General features: G+C 38.8%; 1 protein-coding gene across 14 annotated transcripts in view; it reads left to right on the top strand.

The window, feature by feature from the left end:
- The window catches only part of nrxn2a (neurexin 2a), a 496,353-nt gene that overhangs the window by 263,038 nt on the left and 209,296 nt on the right, over window positions 1-24,019 (top strand). For all 14 annotated transcript variants that reach the window (XM_057820438.1, XM_057820422.1, XM_057820428.1 and 11 more), the window contains 3 exons: window positions 902-1,092; window positions 1,224-1,397; window positions 5,701-5,820. In XM_057820438.1, coding sequence (XP_057676421.1) covers window positions 902-1,092; window positions 1,224-1,397; window positions 5,701-5,820 — 485 coding nt within the window. The remainder of the gene's footprint in view (window positions 1-901; window positions 1,093-1,223; window positions 1,398-5,700; window positions 5,821-24,019) is intronic.

The raw sequence follows: 24,019 nt of genomic DNA on the forward strand, positions 1-24,019 counted from the left end.
TTGTACTGTCCTACCGTGTTGGTCCTCATTATAGTAGAGAAGATGGAGTAAATATAATCTACACAAAGAAACCGTAACCCGATCGACTCACAGCGTCGAAAAGTAAAGGTTACATTACGTCAGAAACTTGTTCGGTACGCCTCCGTTCCGAACCGAGCACCACGTACCGAAACGGTTCAATACGAATACATGTACCGTTACACCCTTACTCTTTAGGGTAGCTACTGAAAACGTGATTTAATTGTGAATGATTTCTTTTATTAAATAATGGATGTTTTGCTCATTTCAGTTTATATTATTTATAAGGGAGCATTTTTACATTTTTTATTTCATTTGGAAAAGCTTGAAGTTGTTACATTTATTATTAGAGCATCCAGTGGGGCATCACAATACAATTATCAAAAACACGTCAAGTGCACAACTGCAAATATCGATAGTGGTTTGATTTTGAATTTTTGCAGTTGGACAATATCGGGATATCGGGTTAAAAAGTCATGATCAGACAACCCTAGGTGCAATGTTGGTGTTTGTTGGGGAGCAGTTCAGGTTGCACTTCACGCCTAAAATCAGCTAGGATAGAATGCAGCTCACCCGAGACTATTATGAGGACAAGCATTATAGACGATGGATGGACGGTCATGATAAACCAGGGGTAACCAACTCTGGTCCTCGAGATCCCCTATCCAGCTTTTTTTCCATGTCTCCCTCCTTTAACACACCTGAATCAAATGATCAGCTCATCAGCAAGCTCTGCAGGAGCCTGATAACGATCCTGATTGTTTGAGTTGGATACCCCTGTGATAAACAGATTGCAAAAAGAGTACCCTCATTAGAAGAATGGATGAATCCAGTAGTCAATGTACAGTAGAGAGTGGAAACAAATGCCGGTGTCATTCTGCAGGTTCATACATTACGTCTTTGACCTGGGAAATGGCCCATCGCTGATGAAGGGAAACTCAGAGAAGCCTCTCAACGACAACCGATGGCACAACGTGGTCATCTCCCGTGACAACGATAACGTGCACACGCTTAAGATTGATGTTCGCACCGTCACCCAGCACGCCAACGGAGCACGCAACCTGGATTTGAAAGGTAAAGGTTTTCAAGATAACAAAACACATCTCTTCCGCTGAATATGATCTTTTTTGTAGGTTTTTTTTTTTCTTCAAAGATGGTGAGCTAAAATTCTCGTAATGACTAACAAGCTGTCTTCTATGTTACAGGGGAGCTGTACATTGGAGGTGTCGGGAAGAGCATGTACAGCAGCCTCCCTCGACTGATCGCATCCCGGGAAGGTTACAAGGGCTGCTTGGCATCCGTGGATTTGAACGGAAGACTCCCCGATCTGCTAGTAGACGCCCTTCAGAAAGTGGGCGAGGTGGATCACGGCTGCGGAGGTGAGGCGTGACACACACGCACACAAAAAAGATGCCTACTGTGCTCAATGTCCCGTTTTCCCGCAGTACTACAATACATAATGGGAAGATTGAAATAAATGTGTACGAGGACGTACGGAAGAGGACAACATTTAAATTAGGGCTGCAGCTATCGAATATTTTAGTAGTCGATTAATCGATGGACTAGTTAGTTCGAATAATCGAGTAATCGGATAAGGAACATGAAAAATTAAAATACCTGAGCTGAGCCTCAAACGGTATAATTATTTTTTTTTATGAGGGTCTATGTACAACAAAAGAACAATTGGCTAACTTACATAGAAAAAGTCTGCTAGCTTAAATGCTATAAAATGCTAAAGTTTTTTCACAATGCTCTTAACAAATGTTTCAGACACATATTCCTACAAAAAACGGCTAAATATACCAATAAACTGAATTATGAATGCATTAAAAAACATTAGCTCAAACAAAAACTTAGCTTACGTTGGTCTTAACAGGGAGCAGTTGGATTCAGCCATGTGAAAAGAGGCAGACCAGAGGGCAGTGTATCCACCCTAATCAATTCATCTAAATGCAAACACTTTCAAAATAAACCATTACAACGCCCCTTTAATTAAACGAATACTCGAAGCAACAAAATTTAATTCGAATATTTTTTTCTAATCGAATACTCGAGTTAATCGATTAATCGTTGCAGCACTAATTTAAATATTGTGAGCATTAACATGCATCTATTTGAATAATGATTAATTGCAATGTGGTAAAAACAAGAATTTGATTTCAAATCTTACTGTATTCAATTGATTAGCCAGTCACCACAGTTTTTTAATGTCCTAGAATTCAACTTCTTTATTAGAGGAACTTTTAGCAGATACTGTATGGTATTCAAATGCAAATTAATTTGATGAATAAAATTCAAATCCTGTGATTATTTAGTTAAAGAAATTAATCCAACAATAAATTCGTAGAACAACACACTAGCAAAATGTGCAAAACCCCATATGAATAAATAAATGTAACGTCACTTGAACCAGGGGCAGAACTCGGGGGGGGCGCAACCACATGCAGGCCTGGGCCTCTAAGGGGCCCGGTTTGTGGGCGTTAAGTGGGCGTGGTATGTCAGCCCTCACCCCCACCTGGCTCGCAAATAGTGGCGTACCACAAGCAACACGTCACTTCTGCTCATTAATATTCATGACTTGAGCTACTGTTGCTAAGGGAGGACACGCCAATAGGAAATGAATGGAAATCATGTACAAAGGAGATGTTTACAGAGCTAAACCTACCAATTCTCTCCGAAAATGTCATCGTCTGGTGCCAAATTCACTTGCAAAGATGTGGAAGAACATAAAAATGTTCAGTTAAAGAGATGGCTTGAGTGTCGAGGGCTGAAAAAGACGAAAAAAAGGAGCCGACCTTAGCATAGCCTTAGCTTTTTTATTGACACCTTTTTCTTACGCGACTGAAATTGACATTATCCTGTTTTAACAAGCTATCCTTTCCCACCAGCCCTGTCTTTCTTATATATCATACCCTCAGGTTGTCCCACGTCTCTGACCGTTCTTGGGAGTAACTTATATTGTTAGTTTTGTGTACTGATTACAAATGCTACTCAGTGACAGCCAGCGAACACTTTTAATTTTTTCATTGATAACAAGTGTTAATTCAACAATTTATTTACACTTCCCCCTTACTAAAGTTGTTGTTTTTCTTTTTTTTTTACAACAGAAAAGGTAACAGTGGATTTGTCAAATCGTGCACACTTCGATCACATTAGAAAAACCATACTGAGCAGTTACCAAACACTAAAACATAGTAAAAAGTAGGGGTGTAACGGTACACAAAAATCTCCGTTCGGTACGTGCTTCGGTTTTGAGGTCAAGGTTCGGTTCATTTTCGGTACAGTAAAAAAACAAAATGCAAAATATAAATGTGCTTGTTGTTTATTACACACTTTTGTGCTTTCAACAATAGGAACATTAGCCTATACAAAGCTAGAATTCTGCTCAAAAAGTAGCAGGTATTTAAAGATAATCGAACAACAATTTGCCTTTCAAACCCCACGTATTGGTCAGCTTCTTCTGAAAGAAGAAAAAAAAAGTCCTGTGCTAAAGAGAAAAGCAATCCCAATGACAAAGATTTTAACATGTATTTTACAAATGAAATGCCTCAATGAAACATTTTTTTGTCTTATGAACAGTTTACAAAAGCTTTATTGGTGGATTTTCTCAAGTTAAAGCGCCACACAGAAATTAATAAATTTAATTGTGTAAGCAGGATCTGTGTATTATTATTTAATTACAGGTGTTTTAGCTCATTTCAATTTATCGTATTTAAATGGGCTATTATTTATGTTATTATGTATTTATATTTTACAAATGTGATGTAGTATTCATTTATATTGTATATTTTATGTGGTACAACTTCAGTTCCTATGTGAATATTAGTTCCTACTTGTTTTGTTGTGGTAGGAGGGTTTTGTATTGAACACGGGGCCGTTTTGGTTATTATTATAGCAGAGAAGACAGCCGTAAATCAACAAAGACAAGTCAACTGTGCCCTGATCTGATGGACTCAAAAAGTAGGTTACGATTGCATATTAGTTTGAAAATCGACCGGATCCACCGTATTATTAATCGAGTAACTTCCTGCCCGATCCTAGCTAGTAGTATTGACGCAGGAGGGCCGTGTCTCGCGTCAATTAATAAACTCTACCGTTCTTTTCGCGTGCGTCGTGTTGAGCCGCTTCTGGGACGCGTCTAACACACGGCTGCACTGCGACTGGTGTGCATTGGCTGATTGACTCTAACACCCGCGTTTCACTGTGTTCTTGCGGCGGCCACGTTGTCACGCCGTTGACGTTTCTGGACTGTCCTACCGTGTTGGTCCTCATTATAGTAGAGAAGACAGAGTAAATATAATCTACACAAAGAAGATGTAACCCGATCGACTCACAGCCTCGAAAAGTAAGGGTTATAATTAGGGCTGTGAAACGCCATATTTTTCTGTAAATTATTGTTGGAATGGAAAGATAAAACACAAGACACATTCAACATACGGTACATAAGGACTGTATTTGTTTATTATAACAAAAAATCAACAAGATGGCATTGACATTATTAACATTCTGTTAAAGCGTTCCATGGATAGAAAGACTTGTAGTTCTTAAAAGATAGTACAAGTTATAGAAATGTTATATTAAAACCCCTCTTAATGTTTTCGTTTTAGTAAAATTTGTAAAATTCTCAATCAAAAAATAAACTTGTAGCCCGCCATTGTTGATTTCAATAATTACTTACATAATGCTCATGGGTGCTGAAGCCTATAAAATCAGTCGCACCCAAGCGCCAGCAGAGGGCGGCAAAACTCCACAAAACACAATTAACATGTGGGCATTTCACTGTACTGTCATTTAAATCCGTCTGAGCGGGGCATGTGCGTTAATTGCGTCAAATATTTTAATGTGATTAATTAAACAAATTAATTACCGCACGTTAACGCGATAATTTTGACATCCCTAGTTATATTATGTCAGAAACTTGTTCGGTACGCGTCCGATCCAAACCGACTACCACGTACCGAAACGGTTCAATACTATTACATGTACCGTTACACCCTTAGTAAAAAGGTTGTCCCCCCGATTGCCTGCCTGAAAGGTCCACTGTCCGACAAAGCCAAGGTAGCCCTGCCTTGCAAATACTCAAGATGCTAATTGGAGCTATCCAACCCTGTGGTTTTGCGAGTGTTAATGGAAATGACTAATGAGGACCTCAATGCTCACAAAAGATCTGCTGATTGAGTCAGATGACCCTTCTCTGGGTACAAAAGTGATTTGTATCAACTGAGCCATCCTTGGTAATTCTAGTGCTTTACGGGCTCTGTAGAACAATAACAAACCACAGTATTTATTAATTTTTTTCAGATTAATTATATCATCCCCTCGAGGCACATTCTTATTTCATTGATATACTGTGGAATACCATAAAAAATATACTGTCCAGTTTTTTTTTTCCTTTAAACCAATTCCCCAATGTTTATATAACAATTAGAATACTAACCACTGAATTTGTCCACCACAGTGGAAATTTGAACATCAGAAACATGTTAACCAGTTTTCAAAAGCTCACTCCTTCATATTTGGTTTCATTGAAAAGCCCCAAATGTCCTCTGGAAAAAAATCAGGCTTACAAATGTCCTCCACAGAGGACACATTTGAGCTACTGTTCAGAGGATACTACAGTCCAGACAAAATGAAGGGGCAACCTTGTAAATCCCGAGTGTTTTATGTGTTATCATCGTTCAGGTCCCAGCACCACTTGCACAGAGGACTCGTGCCACCATCAAGGAGTGTGTCTGCAACTATGGGAAGGCTTTTCATGTGACTGCAGCATGACAACATACGGAGGCCCCTTCTGCAGTGACCGTAAGTTTGCTTTTTCCTTCATTTGCTTTCTCCTGCAACGCTGATTTGTCACTGCAGTTTGGTATTGCAAGACACTAAAAAGAGATATTATTCTATATTTATATTTTAATGCTTTCACAATGAGTCACCGCAGATGTCTGCATAGATTACCTAAGATGTTCGCCCTCACAGAGCCCACAGCGGGTGTCATGGCCACCAAAGCACTAAACTGGTCTTGTAGTCTTTGTGGAGACTGCTGTTTTGTGAGATGTGTGTTGAATTGTGAATTAATTGGTACAGAGTGATAAAACGGCCATATTTTGTGTCCCCGTTGCTTGTTTTGTTTTATTAATTGGCCTTTGGATTGTCTCCCCATGTTTTCAATCATTCATATTTGATCCAATTTTGTGAGTACATTCATTTAAGCTAATTATGTCCAGACAGCTTTGTTTGATGTATTTAAATTTCAAGATGAATAGACATTTTCCTCAATAGTGGATCAATCTTTAAAAAACTGAAACTGTGCTGCTTTAAAATTACATTTGCAATTTGCATGGCACTCGCAAAGCATATTACCAGACTTTGCGGCGTATGAGTCGCATTTTTAGGGGAAATTTATTTTGATTAAATCCAACACCAAGAACAGACATGTCATATTGAAAGAAATTTTGAAATAAAAATAGAATAGAGGAAAAACAGGCTGAATAAGTGAACGGTATGCTAACATTACGTGACGCGTAAACACTACCGGCAGCATGTGTGTGTGCACATCTGATGCACACAAAGCAGAGCGTGAATAGATGGATGAAGGCTGGACATAAGAAGGTTTTCCAAGAAAGTGAGTATTTATCACTGCTGATAGTTAGTTAGCTCCAGCCCCTGACTAACAGCAGAAAGTTCCAATTAATTAATAAACCAACTCCTCCGTGTTTGACAAAAACCTGGCTTGCGCACCACAGACCAAAGACTCCACCATCAGTTGACAAGACAGCTCCCACAGACATTGCGCCACACCTTCCCGTAGTGGGCCGACCCAAGCAAAACATTGAGTTGGCTTTCACTGTGATAAACTCAAACACACGCTGCGTTCTAACACCGGATTTAGGTGGAAACAGGACGAATGTTTTACTGCATACAAGCAGGCGTGTCTCAAGAGTGATTTGGTCGAGGATACAAGGGTGTTCTAAAATGGTTGACCCCATTCTAAATGCCCATATCTTGGAAACTACTTGATGGATCTTAATGAAACTAAATACACTTTATGTTAAAAGTCATAAGTTTTATTGGTTAAATTTAAAAAGAAAAATACAAATATTTGTTGGTTCTATGGCAGATTTTCATAAATGTTCAATATGAGCGCTGCCTGTGACTCTGCACACGTCAAGTCAGTATTATAGCTCGTGTAAAACTCGCTGGTGTTCTAAAATGTTTGAACGATGTTCATTCGCTGCCACCCTCCCAGTTCAAACGGATTGGACGTCTACAAGTGATAAACTCATTCCTATTCACCGCAGAAGCTTGTTTTTCAGTTCATTAGTCGTTTGTAGAATATCCTAGAATGATTTCCCGATCAATGTATCGATAATCGTTGTATCGCTAGTAGGGATGGGAATCGAAATCCGATTCCAATTCCGAACCGGTTCCTAGTGTTTCCAGGCCTCGACATCACAATGAAAAAGCCTTAACGATCCCTTTAACGATTCCTAAAGACGCACATTGCGTCGTGACTGTCTTGTTGTCCAGACGCATCAAACTAGCATGGCGCCAAGAACCACCCGCTCCAAAGTTTGGCTACACTTCACCAGGAAAGAGGGTGAAAATGAAAGGTTACGATGGTTTAGCACGAGCATTGCAGCCGTAAATATAACAATGACAGCAGGTAGGTTCAAACGCTCGAAAGTGTGTCTTCACTTCACAAGGAAAAATTACAACAAAACGACTTGCAGTCATTGCAAGGTGGAGATAACTGCATCGGGAGGGAATAGATTGCACTGTCCTCACCGAGACGCTAAGGCTTACTCCTGGCTATACAGCTAGCTAAACTCCGAAATGACGATACAGAAGACGTTGGTATAATTTGCTGACTTTATTCAACCATCACTTGAAGAGTGAAACTAAAAATAGAAATGAAACAAATCAATTTCGTCCCCAATAACAAACAGGTTTGCATCAGCGTAAATCGGCGATGATTAGCTGCTAATACAGTAATATAAATAGACAGTTAGCATGCGTTCGCTAGCATTAGCACATCGTTCAAACCATTACACAACTGGATTTAAGTGTCCGATCGCGAGTGGAAACACACAACAACTACAAAAAAGATGATACATACAGTTGTTGCCTCTGAAGATATTTTACAAACATTAACAAAGAACAAAGGGTCGTAGCAGTGTTTCCCTCCCTCACTAACTCGCTCACTCGTATGGATGTGGCATTTCTTCTTCGCGTGAGGAAGCGCAAGGGCGCCCCCACTTGAGCGTGAGAGCACCATAAAAACTAAAAGGCATGCATTTCAATATACTGGTAAATAATACGCTTTAACAGGGGTCCCCAAACTACGGCCCGCCCCGACATTTGGTCCGGCCCCCTGAACAATACCAGAGAGCATTTTGAAATTATTATTATTTTTTTTTTCTCAATAGGGTTATTTATTTTCTGGCCTTTTCTGTGAAGAACTCAGAGAGGGTTATTTGGTTATCTATTGATTAATCGTGCTATTATTATTTATTATTATTATATGATGTTATTATTTTTATTTTATTTACTTTTGTTCTGTGAAGAATCCAGAAAGGGTTATTTGATTGTAGTTTTCTGAAAAACAATAATTTGTTACATTTAGGCTCTCCTGCAATCGTCACACTTTTTCTGTTACAAACTGACCCCGGCCCCTTATTAGAGAAGGGAAAAGTTATGTGGCCCTCACAGGAAAAAGTTTGGGGACCCCTGCAAGTTTAACACATATTGCCAACGGCAGAACAATGACCTATATGCCAATATATGCCAAGAATTTTAATTTCTATTAGAAAAATGCTTCAGTAAAATGTTACACATTCTTGTGCATTTGCCACTTATTGCCACAGTTAATATTGAGGCTTTGGGCCTCTTTTGACCTCGTTGTGAGTTTGTAAGGTTGTGACTTCTGATTAAACAAACTCGATGCCAATCAAAACGTTTGTTGTTCTTTTTCCCCAAATTAGAATCGATAAGAGAATCGATAAAGAATCGAATCGTTAAGCAATATCGATAATGGAATCGGAATCATAAAAATCCTATCAATTCCCATCCCTAATCGCTAGATCGTCAGATCTTCGTTATCGTGAGCTTAGTATCGCGAATCTTATCGTGAGGTACCAAGAGGTTCCCACTCCTAGATTCAATCATTTGTTTAAAAGAATTTTCAACGTAAAAAGCTCTTTGTGTTTCCACTCGGTCAGCTTTGACGGAGATAGGCCCCCTATTAATCGGCCCCGTGTCCCATCAATATATTATAAGGTCTATGATTGGGGACGAACCAATCCAAAACCTGGTTTAAAACGCCACTTTGCCTAGATTTAATCAGCGTCCAAAAATAGGGCCCTTGGTGTCTTAAACTTCAATGAAGCCCTTAGACTGACTCTACGAACCCCTGAGGTTCAATCAAACCCAGGCTAAGAACACCTGCACTAAACAGTTTAGGAGGATAAAATATTTGTCAGAAACCATGGCTATGAAATGGCAGCAATTTGACTCTTGAACAGACATGAATCAGCGAATTAAGCAGAGATTTCATCCGTTGAAAATATTGATGATGGCATGTCATTATGAATACAACAGAAATATGACATGATGGGTTGAAACCAGACGTCAAAGCATAGGTTTCATTGGATTGTTAAAGTTTTTTTTGGGTCACCCAGTATATAGCCCAATTTTGTGTTGTGTTAAAAACATGAAAAATCTATCATAGGAGTCTTGGCTCTTCATACTGCCCTGTAATGAATCATGGCTAATCGGTAAAAGCAGCCCTTTGATGTATTTTTACCTCACGTTGCCTTTTTCAATTAGTTGGCCTCCATATTTGTGAACTCAGCACCTTCTCTCTGCTTGTGACCTGCTCCGAGCAGGAGGGCGGCGGACCGAGCACATCATGCTGAGTCTTGGCATCAGAATTCTATTGTGAGGCTGCGCTCCATAGCTCACCTCTTTTCACTCTGTGGGACAGCCTGATGCAACATTTAGAGCTGATGACTAAAAAACTCCAAAATCTTGCAAGGTCTTAAGACAACTTCTGGTTCTTATTTTACGCCCGTCTGAAATACATGTACATGAAGTGTAGACTTAAAAAAAAAAAAAAAAATACATGCATGTTCATTTCAATCTACTTTGATTCCTACTGAGAGTGATAATTATTTGTTGGTAGGCACTGGTTCACCCGATCGGAAGTTCAAAGAACATACCATTTAAAGTCCTCTCAACATCTGATTATCTGTAAGTGGCGCTCTGGCGAGCACACGCGTACGGCATCTGAACAGGAATTTTAAATGGCTGCCTAAGGCGAAACCATCAGAAGACTTAACCCAGCATGTCATATAAACATGAATGTATTTACATGTATATTGAACTGGCTGACTTGAAGAATATTGTATATACTGTCGAGTCAATTCCCATGACTTGCAACAAATCACAATGTCTTCTTCTGTTTGGTCAGGATGTTTTGAAAAAGAGCTACTTAAGTGTGTCAAAGCAAAACTGGATAACATTTGATGGTTTGTTAGGATGCCAATGCCAATCGATAAGTCAAAATTGTTTATGACTAGCATTAGCCCGACGTTGCTCAGGTTTGTGTGACATGAATGCAGTACAACTAGGGGTGTAACGGTACACAAAAATCTCGGTTCGGTACTACCAGTTGATATTCAAAGTGTATACTTTGCTTGATTTCTGACTTCATTTCATATGACTGACATAATGCTTTATTGTTATTAGTTCTACAAAAAAGCATCAGTGCTCTTGTCAAGAGAAAGATGACCACAGTAAAGCCAATTCAACTTTACTCTAGCATCTGGCTTCTCTTCAGAGCCTGATTTGTTCGCTATCTGTCCATTTGTGCACCCACACACACACATCAAAGACAGAAAAAGTGCCTTATTGGCACTTTGCACTTGCACTTGATCCAAAAACCTGATGTTTGGACTACAGGTAGTCCCCGGTTTACAAACGAGTTCTGTTCATGCGCTGGCGATGTAACCTGAATCGCCGCGTAAGTCGGAATTAACAATTTAAATACTTCAAAACCCCCTCTAAATGGAAAAAAAATATCCAAAAAACATGTATCATATGTCATTGTACTGTCCTCGCTAAGACGCTAAGAAATCCTAGCTAGACAGCGAGCTAAGCTCCGAAATGACGACGTCAGACGTCCATGTGGTTTGCTGACTTTATTCAGCTGCTCATGACATCAACACTTGCAGAATGAAACAAAAATGAAATGAAATTAAATCAGTCTCATCTTTAATAACAGAAATTCAAATTTGCGTTTACAAGTAGCTGCTGACCACAATAACAAACGATTAGCATGTATCCGTTAGCGTTCGCACATCATGAAAAACAATCACAAAAAGTCGCCCCAAGTATTCGACCACAATTGAAAACGCACAATGAAGAGTACAAAAGCCGTCGCCTCTGAATACTTCACATGCAACATATGTGCGCGCAAGCTGTCTCCTCTGTCACTTGGATGCTCTGTGAGTGCTTGTGTGGGTTGGGTGCGCCGGTACATGCGCTCTCTTCCTGTTCTACACTTCCTGTGCCAAAATAAAAGCTTGCATCACAAAACAAAAGTTAATATTAAAAAAAAAAAAAAAAATGAGACGTCGTCGTCGTAAAGTCGAAATCATGTAAATCAGGTCTGCCATAACCCGGGGAATACCTGTATTTTGATTTCAACAATAAATATAGTGGCGTAATATAGGCAATTTTTTCCATAATTTCAGTTGAATTTTTTTTTTTTCTTTTTTTTTTAACAATGTGTGTTTGGGAAACCTTGAAGTTGTTACATTTATCATCATTGTTAACTCATTTGCTCCCAGAAACGTATAAAGACGTTCTATTTTTAAATGCTTAACTGTCCCACAAACGTATTTATACGTCTTTTGCGTTTTTTTGTACAAGAAGCATCTAGAGCTTCTGATCTATCGCCAAAACAAAAAACAAGCCTCAAAACCAATTTTAAAGCAATAAAACTGGCCACTGGAGGGCAGTAGCCCATTTGTTAAGACCCCACAACCCAATTCAAACAGTACAACTTTATTAGGGAAGTTAGCAGAGCCCATCCGCAGCTTACTGCTCAGGTCCACCGCACGCTCGATTGTCCTGCACGGAAACGCGCACGGCCAAACCAGTTCCCCCCCAGGAACATAAGTTCCCCAGGCGAACGAGACAGTGGTCACCAAAAAAAAAAGATTTTAAAAAATCCATCCTTTACGAGACAATCGGCAATGAGGGAAAAGTTTAACCGCTGTCGCAGCCACCAAACGTCATCTCTCAGTTAGGTACGTGTGAATAAATTGTTACTTTGCTATCAAAAGCTCTATTTGGCTGGTTGTTCATGTTATTTTGTAAAAGGAAAACATTATTCAGATGTTTGGGATGTCACTGAAGCAAAAAATAGCCGTGTTAAAGTCAGTTATGTTTGAAATTTTTGCGTTTACAAAAAGCTCATTTTCTCCGTTTTTTCATCAGAAATTGGAAAATTGCTCAAACTAAGCTATTTTCTAATGCTGATTTCTAAAGAATGGAAAAAGATATGAACTTACTTTTTTTTCTGCTGAAAGAAGAGAGTCTAATCTTTCTTTTGGTGGGTTCCATGTTTATATAGCAATAGAACAGAATTTTTTGTGGGCCTTGCAAAATCAGTCAAAATCCAGTAAAATGGCTGGGAACGAAGGGCCTTGCTCCGGTTAAAATGGCTGGGAGTGAATGAGTTAAAGCATCCAGTGGGGCATCACAATTAGCCATAATATCTTAAGTCCACAACCGCATTTTGGAGTGGGACAGTATCGAGATATCGGTTAAAAAGTTATTAACGGACAACTCTAATTTTGATGTTTTGTTGGCATACAAATACCAATTGATAAGTCAAAATTCTTATTTCTGTTCTAGTTGAAGATGTTACAAAAAGAATGCACAAATTTGTACACACAGCAATTGCTGTTTTTATGACAGTGCAATTTCCAGAGAATAAACACTGTGTTGTTTTTCGTAGAACATAACACAAAATGGACAATTTTAAAGAAAGCCTGTCATCTTGAATACGGTCGGGGAGGAGCAATACTTTTTACCGAGAACATGAAAACAGGAGCAGGTAAAATGATGATTCATTGAAAACAATTTCTCGTGTATGCCAACAGTGTCTTCTAACCTGTCAAGTGGCTATAATTTCGCACAAAGCCATGTGTTCCTCATTATGATACTGCTATGCTTTGCTGTGCAAACAGAAAACAAGTGTAATTATCGGTGAAGCGGCTTGGAATATGCTTTGAATGTAAAGTGTTTCCGTCACACCAAAATGCCCAATAACTATAATTTTCCACCATCTCAAAACATGTTATAATACAGTTTTTTTAAAAAGGTTTAGGTCAAGAGGTGACATACGCCTTGGGACTCATTGCCAGCCAATTATATTGTCATCAAATTACATCTATCTATTTTCTGTGCGGATTTTTTTCATTATGGTGGCAGGTGAGCTAGAACCATTTCAGTCCCTTTGGGCGAGAGGTGGTGTATACTCTAATTGACATCTTTGGATAATTTAGAGTGGTCAGTTAACCTAACATGCATTGTTTTTAAATCATTTCCAACCGCGGACAAACTGTGAGAAAGATTGATATTTCGACTAGTATATCTTTTTCATCACAATCAAGTTTTAATTAATTATTAAATGATTGCCTTTGAGACCCGGCTCCAAATGAAGCGGAAGCCGCAGGTTGCAGGCTCCTGATTAGGCATCTATTATTGGCTATAGCAGGGGTGTTCAGTCCTCGAGAGCCTCTATCCAGCTTGTTTTCCCATGTCTCCCTCCTGAATAACCATTCTTTTGCATTCAGTTGGACTTTAAATATTATCCAAAGATGCTAAATAAACAAGTTGAATCATAAACCTACTTCTGTAACATGAATACGGCTTCAAAAGAGGTGGGTAGAGTAGCCAAAAAATTTACTCAAGTAAGATAGCATTACTTCGAAATAATATTTCTCAAGTAAAAGTAAAAGTAGTTGTCCAAAAATGTACACAAGTACAAGTAAAAAAAAAAGTATTTGGTGAAAAGAATACTCAAGAAATGAGTAACATTGTATTTTTTAATCAATGGTAGGGCTGTCAAATGGTTACAATTTTTAATCGAGTTAATCACAGCTTGAAAATTAAATAATCGTAATTAATCGCAATTCAAACCATCTCTAAAATACGCCATATTTCTCTGTAAATTATTGTTGGAATGGAAAGATAAGACACAAGACGGATATATACATTCAACATACTGTACATAAGTACTGTATTTGTTTATTATAACAATAAATCAACAAGATGGCATTAACATTATTAACATTATTAAAGCGATCCATGGATAGGAAGACTTGTTCTTAAAAGATAAATGTTAGTACAAGTTATAGAAATTTTATATTAAAACTAGGGCTGTCAAACGATGGAAATTTTTTTTTAAATGTTAATCACAGCTTAAAAATTAATTAATCGTAATTAATCACAATCGCAATTCAAACCATCTATAAAATATGCCATATTTTTCTGTAAATTATTGTTGGAATGGAAAGATAAGACACAAAATGGATATATACATTCAACATACTATACATAAGTACTGTATTTGTTTATTATAACAATAAATCAACAAGATGGCATTAACATTCTGTTAAAGCGGTCCATGGATACAAAAACTTGTAGTTCTTAAAAGATAAATGTGAGTACAAGTTATAGATATTTTATATTAAAACCCGTCTTAATGTTTTCGTTTTAATAAAATTTGTAAAATTTTCAATCAAAAAATAAACTAGTAGCTCGCCATTGTTGATGTCAATAATTACACAATTCTCATGGTGTTTAAACCCATAAAATCAGTCGCACCAAAGCGCTAACAGAGGGAGACGAAAAACACTAGTAACAAGTGTCCATGACACTGCTGTCATTTTAATCGCTTTGAACGGGGTATGTGCGTTAATTGCGTCAAATATTTTAACGTGTTTAATTTAAAAAATTAATTACCGCCCATTAACGCGATAATTTTGACAGCCCTAATTAAAATCCGTCTTAATGTTTTCGTATTAATAAAATTTGTAAAACGTTCAATCAAAAAATAAACTAGTAGCTCGCCATTGTTGATGTCAATCATTACACAATGGTGCTGAAACCCATAAAATCAGTCGCACCCAAGCGCCAGCAGAGGGACACATAACACCAAAAAACACAAGTAACAAGTGCACATGACACTGTGCTGTCATTTTAATCTGTTTGAGCGGGCATGTGCGTTAAATGCGTCAAATATTTTAACGTGATTAATTTAAAAAATTAATTACCGCCCGTTAACGAGCTAATTTTGGCAGCCCTAATCAATGGTATTTTTTTCTGGGCACAAAGTTATCTATATGAACTGTCGTTATAATGATACTGGACAATAACACATTACCACCACATTAAGCCCAAGAAAAAGAAAAAAAAAACCATTGAATTCCAATGAGAAAAAATTACATATAGACCCTACTCACCTACGTCACAAAATGGGCGTGTCGCTGTTTCCGGCCGCCATATTGTACCTCTTTTTCAGACCTATTCTCATTGTTTTCAATTAGTCGAGCAAGTTATAGAGCAATTCATGGAAGCCCCGGTGTTATCTGACGCTGTAAACTCATTGGATCCGTTGCATAAAAGGCGTTACGTGGAAAAGCTTCAGTTTATCCATTCGCCAGATCCGTATTTGATGCCTAAATCGATGTTTTTCGACTCGCTGGCTTCGCCTGACATCTGATATCCTGATATTTACAACTATCTTGTCCACACAAAATCAGCCTATTCTCACGAAAGTTTGAAAAACTTTAAGAGCTTGGAGGCTTATAAATGCTACGTTGCTGGTTGGGTGAAACAGGTCCTCGTACACGAAAATTCGGCAGGAATCTTGTGCTCGGAAGGTGAGTTACGAAATTTTCAATTCAAAATCTTTTGTTCTTGCTAACATCCACTGTCAAGTCTAATGTATTTCATATCATTTGTCAATGGAGCTAGGGCTTTTAATGTTTATATGGTTTAGCGATAGCACTCTCACTGTATACATATATAATACGTAATAAATATGAAGTGCGATAGCACTACTCCAGATTGTCCCTAGTTGAATTTATTTTTTGGCTTTTGACCTCAATAGTGAAATTGTAAATTAATTGTATGACAACTGTCTGATTATCCCCTTATAATTATATATTTTCAGGTAGTTCATTCACAACGTCTGAGTGTATGTTGTCGGCGATTAGCCTAGCAATGATCTTAATTGTGGTTCTCAGCCCCAAACCCTCTAAATATATATTAAATGCATCTTACCAGATATAAAATGACTACTACGTAATCTGTGGTAGTCGTTTGGAGCCCAGTTTTCTCGTCGAATTGCAGCAGTCAATCTCGGTCTCCTCTTCGGGTCTCTCGGAATACGGTAAAAATTCAAGTCTCTCCGTCTATCTTCTCTGTTTTTGCAACCGACCGCCACACACGACTTCACCATTTTGATTATTAATGTTAACGAGCAGAAAAACACGCCATAATAGGAGGAATTTACCAAGCGCTAATGCATTAACATGACTAGTATCCGGACAACATGGCGCGGGGGCGTGGCTGTGACGTCACGTGAGTAGGGTCTATATGAGGCATTATTCGTCCAAAGAGCATGAGTGCCCTCTTGTGGCGAAAACAGTTCTTAGTTCGAATAGTGAAGAGTTCCTTCATAATAATAGAAATACATTTTTCACAAAAAGTTACTCAAGTAAATGTAACGGAGTACATGTAACATGTTACTACCCACCTCTGGGCGTAAATAAATTCTTAAAGGCACGGGGACAACGCGGTGAGAGAGAACTTTCCTTCGTGTATGTAAGCCTGTCGCAATATGCAATAATTCCATTTATCGCACGGTAAATAAAAATGAAGTCGATAATTTTTCCGCTGCGATTTATCGCCTCGCGTGCACCTGTGTGCGCGCGTGCGGCTGACGTGCTGTTAAAAGTTCGGCTTCCTTGCTACCAACTACGCAAAATGCATTTTAGTTCTGTTTTTAGTTTAGTGCAGTTTAAGTTTAGTGCAGGTGGAGAAAAAAAAGAAAAGGTGACGCTTACCATTGAAATGAAGATGTGAATGATAGCAAAATATAAGCATGGTGTGTGCATCCATGAACTGGGTTGTAGAATGCCGACCTCGGCCGGCGGTCCCCCTCCGTTCGCCAGTCTTTATAAGTTAAGGTGATAGTTCTTATTGTGGTAACATCGCCTAAGAAATCGCCAGCTTCATCAGGTTTCAAATCATTTATTCCATCAACTCGCCGAGTGTCCATGCCAGGATCAAAACAGAAAGTAAAATAGCGCTCTCCTGCTCACCGTCAGCCCCGCGGTGCGTTCAGGTACAGCAAAAAAAGTCAGCCACATTAGAAACCGATTCGTTACATTATTACAGGTACTGTTCTGTATTATTGTTATTATTGCTATCATTATATTATTGTTATTCTGATTTTTATTCATATTTTATTTGTTTTGCTCTTTGTAATTGCTATTTGCAATAGTAACAGCAGTATTTATTAAGGATGTAGTGTGGGTTTTTGGGCTGTGGAACGAATTATTGGAATTATAATGTATTCTTATGGGAAAATCCTGCTCGACATACGACCATTTTGACTTACAAACAAGCTCCTGGAACGAATTAACTTCGTATGTAGAGGTACCACTGTGTTACACATGGAACGCCATAGCAGAAGCTACAGTATGAGGGGAAACGTTTTCATTTGCCTAGATGCTTAAATTATTAAGTGGAATTTTATTTTTCTTAAAAAACACATTTTATTTATTCTGTGTTTCTGTGCAGTATTAATATTGTTGTCTTTTACTTAAAAGAGGCATGGTCTATTGTTTTTAGTTGTGATTTCTTAAAAAGTATTTTTGAATTTAAGAGTAAACATTTATTGCGTTTAAATCGGTGAACATGATCTATTAATATATACTGTATTCTCACAGTGTTATTGTAAATTTTTTTTTTTTTTGGGGGGGGGGTGCAATAATATCGCATATCGCAATAATTTATGAAATATCGCTCACTAAAATTTGTTATCGCGGCAGGCCTACGTGTATGTCCATGACCGAATGTATGTACATAATTCCTTAATTTATAATACGTTTTGGGTGTTTACTTTGGAATCGCTGCATTCGCGGCCGTTTGTAACGTTATGCGCATGTGCGGAACAGCAAAGTTGCAATGTCTGCTGGGCGACAAAATCTGACAGAAATCTGGCACAGTACCAACATTTAGCTGAGTTTTACGAACAGGTCAGTACCGAAGCAGATTTGAAATTGAATATGAAGAATCTGACACAGTTTTAGTGTTTAATTGGATAATGTAATGTGTCTAAGTGGATACTATAATTGCTGTCTGTGGTTCTAATATTGACTCTGTCAATAATAGCATGCAGCAATTATCGGGGAGAAGAAAAGAACTACACTTTTTTTTTTTTTTTGAACCATGAGCTTGAGTTCAAAATTTTCAATTATGAACTATGAACTGAACAAAAATTGGGAACTGCAATTTGAACTACTTCATATAGAAAATGAACTTTCCCAACACTAAGAATCGTTATAAGGCTCCATTAGAGCTTGCTGATGAGCTGATCAGTTGATTCAGGTGTGTTATAGGAGGGAGACCTGGAAAACAAGCTGGATAGGGGCTCTTGAGTACATGCACAATGATGTTCATGTCTGGTGACTGGTCTGGCCAGTCCTGGAGGATCTCGAGCTTCTTTGCCTAGACTTGAGGAACTTTGAGGTAGAGATTGAAGTATGCTATGGAGCACCATCCTGCTGTAGAATGTGTCCCTTTTTATGGTTAGGAATGTAAGAGGCAGCTAAGATTTGTTGATATTTCAGACTATTTATGTTGCCTTCCACCCTGCAGATCTCTCGCACACCCCCATACTGGATGTAACCCCAGACCATGATTTTGCCACCACCAAACACTGTTTTCTGAGTGAATCTCTGCTCCATGCGGGCTCCAGTAGGTCTCCTGCAATATTTGCGGCAACTGTGCTGTAATTCAATGGGTGATTCATCTGAAAAATCCACCTTTAGCCACTTTTCCAGCGTCCACCCTTTTGACAGGCTGTGGGCCTTGGCAAATGCCACACGGTTTTTCAATTGTCTGCACCCGGAGAAATCTGCAGGGTGGAAGGCAACATAAATAGTCTGAAATAACAACAAATTTTAGCTGCCTCTCACATTCCTATCAAGATCCTCCAGGAATGGCCAGCCCAGGCGCCAGACATGAACATCATTGAGCATGTCTGGGGTAGGATGAAAGAGGAAGCATGGAAGACGAAACCCAAGAATGTTGATGAATTCTCGGAGGCATGCAAAACTGCTTTCTTTGATGTTCCTGATGACTTTGTCAATAAATTTTATGAATCCTTGCAGAACCAAGCCCATGGAAGTCATACAAAATATTAAATTTGGATCTCACAGCACCACTACTTAATTCGCTTATGTTATGTAACATATTTTTGTATTTGAAGTACATTTTTGTTCAATTTTCACACTACTCTCTGTAGGCGACAAAGCTTTTGTCTTGCCAAAATTTGACCTTTATGTCTTCATCAAATGATAAATCATTTTTCAGTGACACAAATATATTTTTGTACATTCAACATCATTTGGGAGGGTCTTAGCTTTCATATGAGCCATTTCTGAAACCAATTGAATAATTAAAAGTCAGGTTATTAGCAGTTGTTTCTACAAAATGGATAAACGACAAGACTTTTGTCAGGGACTGTATGTTCACTAGTAATGGTTCACAGTTAACTGTGTATAATCCAACACTGGAAATGGTAGTATCTTATTTTTATTTTTAAAAAAGTACCTACCTACGACTTTAACTGTTACCACCACCTTCAAAAAAGGGTGTGCTGTCTATTTTCGCACATAAAGTTTGAATTAAAAAGAAAAAGATGTTTCCTTCTATTTATTTTGCACTTTACTTAGAGCAGCTTTTTAGTTTTAGCCAATTATCCAAACAAATAAAAAAAAAGACATTTTGTTTTTCCTGTTGTACTGAACCCTGACCCCCGTACCGAGGTATGTACCAAACCGTGACTTGTGTCTACCGTTACACGCCTATACTAGATAGTTCTACATAAGTCATTGCAAATGTGTAGCAATTATCTTCCATCATGCATAATATTTTAGAAACAAATCTATAATTTCACTTAACAGTGTCTTGAAATGATAATAAAGGAATATAGAGGCGGACTCAGTATTGAAGTTCTCCGGTCGAAGCACATTTTTGACGCTTCCATTGTTGTCATTCCATTTTGCAGGCGACGTATAATGGCGAGTCCAATGATTATAAATCAGTCAATATTTTGTGTCCTCTCACCACATGCGACTGTGTGAATCCATCTTGTTCAGTCCAGACATGAAATTGCACCTGAGATGGCTTTGATGTAACTCGACAACGATCCACCACCTGAACAATACAGCCTACCTTTTCAGCTCATTTATAAGTCTGCATTTCCTTGTGATTGTTTTATTCCCACGGAGGCGAAGACAGACGGTAAATTGTACTTTTCGCCTGAGGGCATGAAGCCAAGCTACATGAGTGCGGCGTGACTGCCGCTGTCTTCTTTTTCTATTTCACATGCCAGTTAGTGGGCTCTTTTATCTCGCTTTCATTTCATTTATGTCAAAACTACAATAGTGTAGTTTATCCATGGGAACGTTGCCTGTCGGAGCGCTCAAACAAATTCCGTTTTATGCTTAAACTTCCATTTGAAAGGAAGCTGTGCAGGTCCTACAGGCCACCAGCATAATCCGGGCGAGAGTTTCCGCTTTAATCTGCTCGACCTCCAAAATATGTTTCTGAAAGATCTTAGACATGGTTAAAGGTAGAAAATTCAAGTTAAAGTGGGTAAGACAGGAGAAAAAAAGTCTTAAATAGCGTTATTATGTGATTTAGAATCATATTTTGAGACGATTCGACCATATACAACAATTTAGCAAAGCGCAGATGACGAGAAATTAGTAGGGGTGTAACGGTACACAAAAACGGTTCGGTTCGGTACGTACCTCGGTTTTGAGGTCACGGTTCGGTTCATTTTCGGTACAGTAAGATACAAAATGTAAAATATAAATGTGCTAGTTGTTTATTACACACCTTTGTGCTTTCAACAATAGGAACATTAGCCTATACAAAGCTAGAATTCTGCTCAAAAAGTAGCGGGCATTTAAAGATAATCCAACAACAATTTGCCTTTCAGACCCTGCGTATTGGTCAGATTTCTTTCTGAAAAAGGAAAAAAGAAGTCCTGTGCTAAAGAGAAAAGCAATCCCAATGACAAAGATTTTAACATGTATTTTACAAATGAAATGCCTCAATGAATCTTTTTTTTTCTTATGAAAGGTTTTCAAAAGCTTTATTGATGGATTTTCTCAAGTTAAAGCGCCACACAGAAATTAATGAATTTAATTGTGTAAGCAGCATCTCTGTATTATTCTTATTATTTAATTACAGGTGTTTTAGCGCATTTCAATTTATTTTATTTAAATGGACTATTATTTATTATGTGTTTATATTTTACAAATGTGATTTAGTATTCATTTATATTGTTGTATAACTTTAGTTCCTATGTGAATATAGTTCCTACTTGTCTTGTTGTGGTGGGAGGGTTTTGTATTGAACACAGGGCCGTATTGGTTATTATTATAGCAGAGAACACAGCAGTAAATCAACAAAAACAAGTCAACTGTGCCCCGATCTACCACTGAAGAGGTCTGATGGACAAAAAGTGGGTTACGATTGCATATTAGTTTGAAAATCGACCGGATCCACCGTATTTTTACAATTGTGACTTCCAGTCTGCCCAATCCTAGCTACCGGTAGTAGCATTGACGCAGGAGGGTCGCGTCTCGCGTCAATTAATAAACTCTGCCATTCTTTTCGCGTGCGTCGTGTTGAGCTGCTTCTGGGACGCGTCTAACACGCGGCCGCACTGCGACTGGTGTGCTTTGGCTGACTGAATTTAATGCCCGCATTTCACTGCGTTCTCGCGGCGGCCACGTTGTCGCGCCGTTGACATTTCTGGGTTATACTGTCCTACCGTGGTGGTCCGCATTATAGTAGAGAAGACGGAGTAAATATAATCTACACAAAGAAACTAACCCGATCGACTCACAGCCTCGAAAACTAAGGGTTACATTACGTTAGAAACTCGTTCGGTACACCTCCGTTCCGAACCGAGCACCACGTACCGAAACGGTTCAATACAAATACATGTACCGTTGCACCCTTAGAAATTAGTATTTTAATCTGCCACGCCTACCATTATAGGGCTCTAGCGTTCCCAACAGGTGGATGACGTCAGCAGAGTAACAATTTCAGCTGATTTAGAATTCAGCCCATTAAGGGGGAATCCCCGGACTAAGCGGAAGATAATGGATGGTTTGGATGAATATTCAGAACGAGGAAAACGCGACGAAGAGAGCCACAAAATGTCATTGTTTCAATCTCTCCAATATTTTTACAGGATTTTCTTTTTATCCAAGTATTTTTCCCAAGTCGCTAAATAAATGGCCTGGTCATGACAAATAACAGTTGTGTGCTAAATGGAATATGAAATCATAAAAATGCATTTATTCAGGATGACATGGCAAAATTACTCCATAATGGTCAAAACTGTCAACTTCACCTTTACTGTCGCACCTCCCGAACGATATTTTATGCCACCTAAGTTGACTTATATCATTTCCTTTCCCCGGCTTCGGAGAATGTAAACAAACCAAGAGGCGTGACAGCTAGCCGACATGCTAACCCGAACCGAGTTATTTTTCAAAGTCTTCAAAGCGGAAAATCACGCCTAACTAGCCCGGATAATTTCACATGACGACTGGGTTGTTGATTGTCTTTGCCGATTGGCAACCCACCCGGTGGCAAACAAGTTAGAGCTCGTCATTCCCCTGCTGAGGGCAGAAGGCTCGTTTGCGGGGAAGCAGCTGGACAATAACCGCCAGACAAACCGGCCGACGTCAGAGGAGTGTGTAGCTGTCAAATGGTTAACACCAATATGGCAAAATAATGCTTTACTACACGGCGAAGTCGTAAACAGTGAGAGACTCATAGGAGGGCATCTGCAGTTGTTATGCAGCTAACATGACAATATGTGTATGAGGAGAGCTTTTTACATGCCCAGCCATGATCAAACGTAAGTGGTCCTTTATTTAAAGAAAGTTTGAAGTGTTTACTTTGCAATCGCTGTATTCGCAGCTATTTTTAACACAAAGTTGCAATTTCTGATCAGTTGGAAAATTTGACAGAACACCGGGCACATGAAGAGGGCAATAAGCCGAGTATAGTGCACTCCCGGCAGGGGGATGTGCGACAAGCCGCCGATCGTCGGCCGAGGGGACAAGGAGCATGTCAGCCATAAAATGCAAGCCACCTACTTATTAAAATGATCCCAGTATTTGACATAATACAAAACACAATGTTTACTCACTTCCTCGTAAGTCCCATGGTCCCACAGCAGTAGGGCTTGTTTTGGCCAATATCCACCGGTGAGAATGGGAACCTTTTGAAACCCCAAAAAGGCTCACAGGCCTCTCCCTCGTAAAGCAAGATTTTTCTTTAGCCGTTTGGCTGGCGTGATTCGAAAAATAAACAAATTAATCCGCAAAATCAGCTAAATCCTTAGTCCTTCTCATACAACAGTACGGCTGTATAGTGAAGAGGACTCCTTCTCCCGTACACGTCACAGCGCCCTCTTCCTCAATGCAAGACCAAAGTCTGAAGTCTGTCATTTTCGTAGCGCAGGATTAGAAAAATTGTATAAATATATCGATCGTTTTCACACATCCAAGTGGTCCATTTCATTCAGGAGCATAAAATACAGTGTGTATTACGAAAGAAACATGCTTTTTCGTGTCACAGGCACTGTAAGTGGGTACAGAAA

The sequence above is a fragment of the Corythoichthys intestinalis genome, chromosome 18, assembly GCF_030265065.1.
Source record: "Corythoichthys intestinalis isolate RoL2023-P3 chromosome 18, ASM3026506v1, whole genome shotgun sequence".
NCBI classification, from domain to species: Eukaryota; Metazoa; Chordata; class Actinopteri; order Syngnathiformes; family Syngnathidae; genus Corythoichthys; species Corythoichthys intestinalis.